The 7,495-nt window shown below is 40.3% G+C and overlaps 1 protein-coding gene across 6 annotated transcripts in view; it reads left to right on the forward strand.

The window, feature by feature from the left end:
- The window catches only part of SNX14 (sorting nexin 14), a 152,241-nt gene that overhangs the window by 61,498 nt on the left and 83,248 nt on the right, over nt 1-7,495 (forward strand). For 4 of the 6 annotated variants that reach the window (XM_019520390.1, XM_019520388.1, XM_019520386.1 and 1 more), the window contains 2 exons: nt 3,001-3,027; nt 6,474-6,606. In XM_019520390.1, the coding sequence (XP_019375935.1) occupies nt 3,001-3,027; nt 6,474-6,606 (160 nt within the window). The remainder of the gene's footprint in view (nt 1-3,000; nt 3,028-6,473; nt 6,607-7,495) is intronic. The other 2 variants (XM_019520391.1, XM_019520387.1) reach the window with 1 other exon arrangement.

Consider the following 7,495-nt stretch of genomic DNA (forward strand, 5'->3'; position numbering starts at 1 on the left):
GACCCTCCCACACCCTCTCCCCCATAGCACACAGCTCCTGCTGCCTGTGGCAGCAGCAGTAGGCAGGGGCCCTCCAGGTGCGCATCAGCATGCGGCTCCAGCTGGAACTACATATGACAGCAACGAGTGCAGCCAGGCTGGCCTAGCTCTTGCAGGGCACGTCCCACTCCACACATGCAGCTCCTGGCACTCGCGTGCCCCCTGCATGATGGAGCTGGCTGCCATCGTAAGCAGGCGGCAGGGCTCCCCACCAGTTTTGGCAGAGTCCCAGAAACTGCACATGGTGGAATAGGTAGCTGTCTCCATCACGAGGGGCTTTCCCTGCTGGCATGCAAGTGCTGGGAGCCGCACTTGTGTGGTGGACTGGTCTGGCTGCTCTCCTTGTCACCATGTGCAGTGTCGGTCAGAGCTGTACACTGCCAAGCTACAGTGCCACGAGTGCCCCAAGGGCTCCTGCCTGCTGCTGCCACTGGCAGTGAGCTATGTGCCTTGGAGGGGAGTGTGCAGGGGAATCCCAACACCCTTCCTCAGACCCACACCCTGCCCACTTGAGCTCCGTGTTCCTGCTGCCCCCCTAAACGCAAGCTCTGCCAGCTACAGCCCCCTGCCTGCCCTGCCACAGCTCCCCCTACTGCTTCCCTACTTGCTGCCCGGAGCAAGCACTGCAGCAAGGAGACGAGGAGAAACTTCTGGAGCCCAGAAAAACTAGGCTGGATGGAATTGCCTGGCAGGCCAGATTCAGCCCGTGGGTCGTATTTTGCCTGCCCCTGGTCTAGAGGGTCATCTTTGAACTGCTGGTGCTTGATACAACTAGAATACCAGCCATCTTATAGAATACTACTGGAATTGAATGCCAGGCAACTTTCCACTCATGGATTTTCCATTTGAATCAGTGATGTCATGTTCTGTGGTGTTTGTTAGTGAAGACTGCCTTCTTGATTTTTCTTTGCTATTGTCAGAGCAGTTTGGGTTAATTCATGCCATAACCGTGTTTTGCCCCATCATAGTTTCATCTGGAGAAGGTAGCAATAAGAATACACGTTAGGTTCCTTCTTGAACAGTTTTACCTGCACCAAAAGTTTCATAGATTGTAGAGTCAGAAGGGACCACTCATCATGTCCGATCCCCTACCCCTGGCAGGAAAGATGACCAAGGTCAGATGACCCCAGCCAGGTGACTGTCAAGTTCCCATAATTTCTTATTACCATACCCCTTCCAGATTTTACCAGCTGCCCATGTACTCCTACCAGCATACTTTACCCCTTAAATCCCAATTATAATAATGAAAAATTAAATCTGCCATTACACAATTTCTCCCCTGTATCCTGCAGAAATGTCTTGCATACCCCCAGGGGTATGTGTACTACAGTTTGGGAACCTCTGACCTACACCAATAAATCTCGTCACGCCACCTGATTCGAAAGCATGCCGCTGCATGCTGTCATGGAAATTTTGAAATTCTGTGTTGGGGATATGTGGCAGGGAGCCACACATCTGAGCCAAAACACTCTAAACTGGAGTAGAATGTGGAGCACTTCAAACATTTGCCTGAGTGGACTTGGTCTGAATCGTTCTCAATAGAATGTGCATGTGGTCAATCACTTGAAGAAAGTAAAGTTACTTTATAGCCATCTTTTTTTTTTTTTTTAAGATGTTGTCCAGTAAAGTAGCTACACTCTGCCCTTTTATGTCCATAGTCAAAAGTGCAAGGATTGGTAGGGTGCAATATGTGTTTCTGGATGCTGCTGACATGAATTGCATAGGCACTTTGGGATGTGCAGTTGGACAGTGTATCTCAAAGAACTACAGTTATAGTTCTTGCTCAGTAACTTCCTTTCCTTTGCTAGAGAGCACTGTGGGGAAACTAAAAGAGATGAATGGCTCTGGGCAATGCTTGACTTGCATATTAAGCCATACTAGACAAACACAGTTAAAGTTTCATTTTACAGATCAGATTATTAATTTTCACAAGAAACTACCTAAGTTAAGGCTCAGAGGTCCTAAGTATTAAAGAGTTATGGTAAGGATATTCCTAATGATCATTACTGAATTAAAGCTCAATAACTACTGTTTCCCCCTCTAAGACTGAATGCCAGAACGTTCTGAATCTGTTATTTCCCCATATATGCTACTTACATGCTACTAAGCTGACCATATTTCAGACTTCACAATTAAAGATTTCACTGTTAAAGAACAATCTGAGATGTTAAACTTGCTGATTTTTTTTTTTTAAATAATTCTAAAGAGGAAATGTGGAAACTTGGATCCTACAATCTGTTTGTTTTTTTCTTTTTACCCATGCTGGCTCTTCAGTGGTAGTTTTCATGTACCAGAAACCAACCGTGGCTTCTATAGAGATATTGGTTATTACTGTGTTTTAACATGAGTTTGGTTGAGCTTGATCAGAATTATTGTATTGTGCAGAGGAGCAGACTAGATGGTGAAATGGTCTCTTCAATTGTTAAAATTTATGCAAGAGCCATTTACATTTTCAGACTTCTTCACAAAGTACATCTTGTGCTTTTATAAAAGTAAATGCATGAGGTTTTCCCACAGCTTTGTTTAAAGAGTCTGACCTGTATAAATTTCCAACCTGGATTACAGCCTAGCAGTGTAATTTTGAACATATGCACACGTTTAGTTTTAAGAATGAGAGTAATCTCTGTTTAACAGAGGCTATTCATTTGCTTAATTTCAAGCACATGCTTAAATGTTCTCAGGACTGGGTTTTTTAAAATACAACAACCCTAAGTTCATTGAATATATGCTGATTTTTCTCTCCTATCCCCTTTAGTAAATTTTGATATTAACATTCTGCTTTTGGAAGGTATCAGTATGTAAATCTTTAAGTTTGTAGAGACTATAATAAGTGCACCAGTATCTCTGCTAGTGGATATAGTGAAGGACCTAGACTGGTTTTGCTTGAAGTAACCTTGTGGCTTTCTTTGGAACATTATTCTTTTGGGCTTCTGGTGTAATTTCATGTGCCTGTTGTTGCAGAGGTAGCCTGAGTTTCGATGATTTTCGGTAAGTCAAAGTACTATGCTGTAATTGTTGCCTGTTAATGCTGGACTGCTTTTGTCGTGACCACATCATACTGCCTTTAACAGCCATAAACCATTTTGTTTTTAAACATCTATGAAAATGTGTTTTCTGAATTAAATTAATTTTAAAAATTCACAATTTGCACATTCAGCTTCTCAAACTTGCCCCTTTCTACAACACCTGCCCTTCTTCTCCCAAATTGCTCCTGTTCAAGTTGTGTGTTCACCATCTCAGGTCCTTTGTCCAAGTCTCACGTTCTTCACTCAACTAATAGTCTCCACAGGTTTCTCATTCTAGTCAGTCTCTTTTCAGCCAATTATAATCCCCTTTCATGGCTCCTCATTTGGTTTCTCTTGTGCTTCCTCCACAACTTCCTAGCTCCTACTTGTCTTTGTGAGGTTCTTCATCCAGTCTCTCTCTCAGCCCTATTGTTCCTTGTTTCAAATTGCCCTTCCATTCTCTTCTGCATTCTTGGGCTCCTTGTTCAAGTTATTCTCTCCCACCTTCATGCCAAATATTAAGCTCTTGCCCCAGTTTGCAGGGGAGGGGATATCAGGTTTCCAAGAAGTTGTTAAAATTGACTTTGATACCAGCACAAAAATGTACATTGTCCTTCTCAAGCAGATAAACTGTTTTGGAGCATAGGATGATAGAAAAGGAGGACTGGAAGGGACCTCATGAGGTTTTGTTGTTCAGTCCCCTGGTCAAGGCAGGATCATCCTTAACTAAACCATCTCAGCCAAGTGTCTGTCTAACCTGCTCTTGAGAACTTCCAAGGATGGAGATTCCACAACTTTTTTCTAAGTATCTTATTTCAGTATTTGACCACCCTTATAGTCAGAAACTTCCTCCTATTTCCTCTGCTGCAGGTAGAGGCCATTGATCTCAGTCCTGCCCCCTGTAGCCCCAAAGAAAAGTCTGTCTCCGTCTTGTTTGTAATCACACTTCAGGTATTTGAAAACTGTAATTAACTCCCCCTTTATCTTCTCTTTTTTTTTTTTTCAGACTAAATAATCGTAGTTCTTTCAGCCTTTCCTAATAAGCCATGATTCTTAGGTCTAATAGGTTTTTTCTCTCTGTTGGACTCTCCAGTCTGTCCACTTCTTTGTTAAAGTATGGGGCTCAGAACTGCACATAATAATCCAGATGAGGCCTCAGCAGTACTAAATAGAAAGGAAAAATGCCTTCCCTTGATTTGCAAGAAAGTGTCTGTTAATGCACCCCAATATACTGGATTTTTTTAATTTGTCTTTTTTGGGGGGGTTGCTTTTTTTTACAACAAGCGCACAGTGTTCATCCATTCAGTGTAATATTCTGGGTTCTTTTCTGCAATACTGTAGCCTAGCCATTTCTTTACCAGTCTATATTCATGAAGAATACTTTTGTGCCTAAAGTGCAGGATGTTGCACTTGTCCTTTGTTGAATTTCATCTGATTGATTGTGGATTACGTTTCCAGTTTATCCAGGTGAGTCTCATGCGTTTGCAGCTCTACCCAACTTGATGTCATCTACAGACTTGCTAAGCGTGCACTCCCATCATCCAGATCATTAATGAAGATGTTCAATGTTACTAGATCCTGGGGATTCTTCATTGAGTACAGCGATGCAACCAGTCTTGAATCCACCTTATACTACTTTCTTCTAGTCCGTGTTTGCTTCTCCTTCCCTTTCTTAAGGTGGGCACTATATGTGCCCATTTCTAGTCATCTGGAACCTCAGCGGACCTGCACAAGTTCTCAGATGGCTCTGATATTACCTCAGCCAGTTCCTTCAGTACCAGAGGGTGCATCCCATTCCCATCTGGTCCTGCAGAATTGAAAGCATCAAGCTTCTCTAAGTAATCTCTAAACTGTTCTTTTCTAGGTGCGCACCAGCATGAAAACATCTCAATACAATTGGTTAAAGTTTGGCTCAGTAGTAAACTTGGCTAAATTGTAAATGATAAAAATTGGGGTTGTTGTATGTTGAGGGTATCATAGTATCATGAATAGTGCGTATGGTTTATGGCAAGGTTGGCAAACTGATGCCTTTCTTCAAATGGGAAATGGCAGAGACTTAAAGGTGAGAAACAGAAATGGCTTGGAAGAGCAATCAAGTGATTTGTTCAGTTTTAGAATATTACGTGTGCACATGTACATGGTAGTTCTGATCAGGAAATATTGAAAGCAAACATTCAAGTCCCCCCTAACAAGAAAAAGCTTTTAGAGTTGACAATTAGTGCCATTGGCAGTATTGCTGTTTAGATGATGAAACTGCTTTGTCAGATGTGAACTGCTCTGCTTTCCCCAGTGGCTTGTAAATAAATAATAAAACATTTAAAAAAATAAAAAAAAATAGAGAACTGATTAACCATTGGATGCATTTGTTTTGCTAAAATGTGCATTTCTTCTTTGAATCCCAACCAATCTCTCTGCATCTTTAGAGTTCTGCAGTTTACCTTCCTGGTTTGTATATTCCACATTAAAAAGTTTTTAAAGGACTTTAGAAAACTATGCACTGGGGACACTCTTTAATCTTCCTGGTGGAATTCTGTATAAACTATTTCATTTGCACTTCCCCTGTTAAAAATTTACCATTCCTTGTCAGATCTGGGTAAAGGCAGTATCTGTGGTAAGCATGCATTGATGTGCAGTGTGTGTCAAAATGCTACAACATGTGACTTGAATGAGATGTGCACTTGATGCCTAACATTTGTCCATGTTTACTTAAAGTTGCAAACTTCTGGATGCTCTGTTTTAAATTGCTTTGCTCTTAAGAAGATTTTAAACCTCATATCAAGCTTTTATTTCTAGGCCTCCTTAAGCCAAGTTAGGTCTGTTTTCTTTCCTGTTCAGTCAGCTTTAACATTCCTTGTTGGCTTTTGCCACCTTTTGGCTTTTTGCCTTCTCTTCTTGCTGTTTTAAAGTCATCAGGGTCTGTCTTGCATCACATGTACCCAAAACCACTTGGATGTTTATAGAAAAATTAAACAGTATGCTTAGATGTGCAGCAGTTAGCAAATATGGACTAATGCTTTGTTTGAAATGGTGGTGTTGCTACAAGCGCTCATAAGAAAGGTCATACACACTACCTCCATTTCTATAATTCTTTTAGTTAGAAAAGTTATCTTGTGAAGTTAGTGCTCTGTGTTTTGTTACTGTAATGCTATAATGAGAACATCAGTGTTAGCCTATGATTGAAGTCCATTGTTCCCCATCTTGTTCAAATCTTGTGTTAATTTTTTTTTCTTACCTCAGGGGGCAGTTAGCTAGTCAGTAAATCTTAAAATGCAATGGACAGTGAACTTACAATGCTAAACTGAAAATGCTTGTAGCACTTGCCTCCTTTGTACTGTTGCTTGATGTTATCCCAAATATATGTAGTGGCTTTTTTTTATCTAAAATTTTGACTTGCTGTATATTGTGAGCTCTGGTTTGTATAATCCTCAGGACCACGCAGAAAAGAGGAGAAACATTTGCAATCAGCAGAATAGGCAGCAAAATTAAAGGTGTATTCAAGAGTACTACAATGGAAGGAGCTATTCTGCCTAACTATGGTTTAGCTGAAGGAGAAGATGACTTTGTGAGTAAAAAGTTTACATTTTTCCTAAATTTTGTTTGTGGGAGATGGGATTTTGTTGTTTTTTCCTGTTGTCTGCCAGCTTCTTTAAATACTTCACGTTTCTGTCCCTTTTGCTCTTCCCTTTCTTCTGTTCAGGCATTTTTCCTGTTTTGTTTCTGTTTTACTACTTATTTACTTACTCTGAAAAGAATTTTAAAGCACTTCCATGGTTACTGTTAATTCTGAGTTAGTTGTTAGTAGGGAGTAAATAATTGAAATTTAATGTCTTCCTTAAAAAATTACCTATCTGAGGTGTTTTAGTAGGTTTCTGTGCCCTGGAATAAAAGATTTTTTCTTGTGATTCTAAATTTAAATAGGATATTTAAGTATTAATATCCTGCTTTTTTTTCTCATCTCTTCAAAATATTGAAGTGTAGCATATTTTATTAGCAATTGAAGTGAAATCAATGCAGCTGTGCACATGTGCATGTATTTGTTTTTGTTTTTTTCAATCCCAGTGGCCTATTCCTAGTTTTTGGTAATGCTTGCTAATCCAAGCAAATTAAGATAAAATTATAAAAAATTAGATTTGAGAATTCTTAACTGCATATGAGTAATGTTCCCTCCCATGTCTAATCTTCTGTTGAAGATCATTCAGGAATGTAGTGATTTGAGTGGGGTTACAATGCAGTATCAAGGTTAATTGATAAAAGGTTAGCACCATTTTCTACAGTCTTTGGTGGGGGGAATGGGATATTACCCAGAGGTTATCAGAACACTTAAGATGCCCCAGTAGTCAATGTTTTCAACTACTTACTGTCTTAAAAGGATTGTTTGCTTTTTGTGAGGATCACATTTTCTATTAAGCTGTGTACAACTCAAATCTCATTAGTCTGACTTCAGCTCAGGA

The sequence above is a fragment of the Gavialis gangeticus genome, unplaced genomic scaffold, assembly GCF_001723915.1.
Source record: "Gavialis gangeticus isolate Ggan-Ray unplaced genomic scaffold, GavGan_comp1, whole genome shotgun sequence".
Taxonomy (NCBI): Eukaryota; Metazoa; Chordata; order Crocodylia; family Gavialidae; genus Gavialis; species Gavialis gangeticus.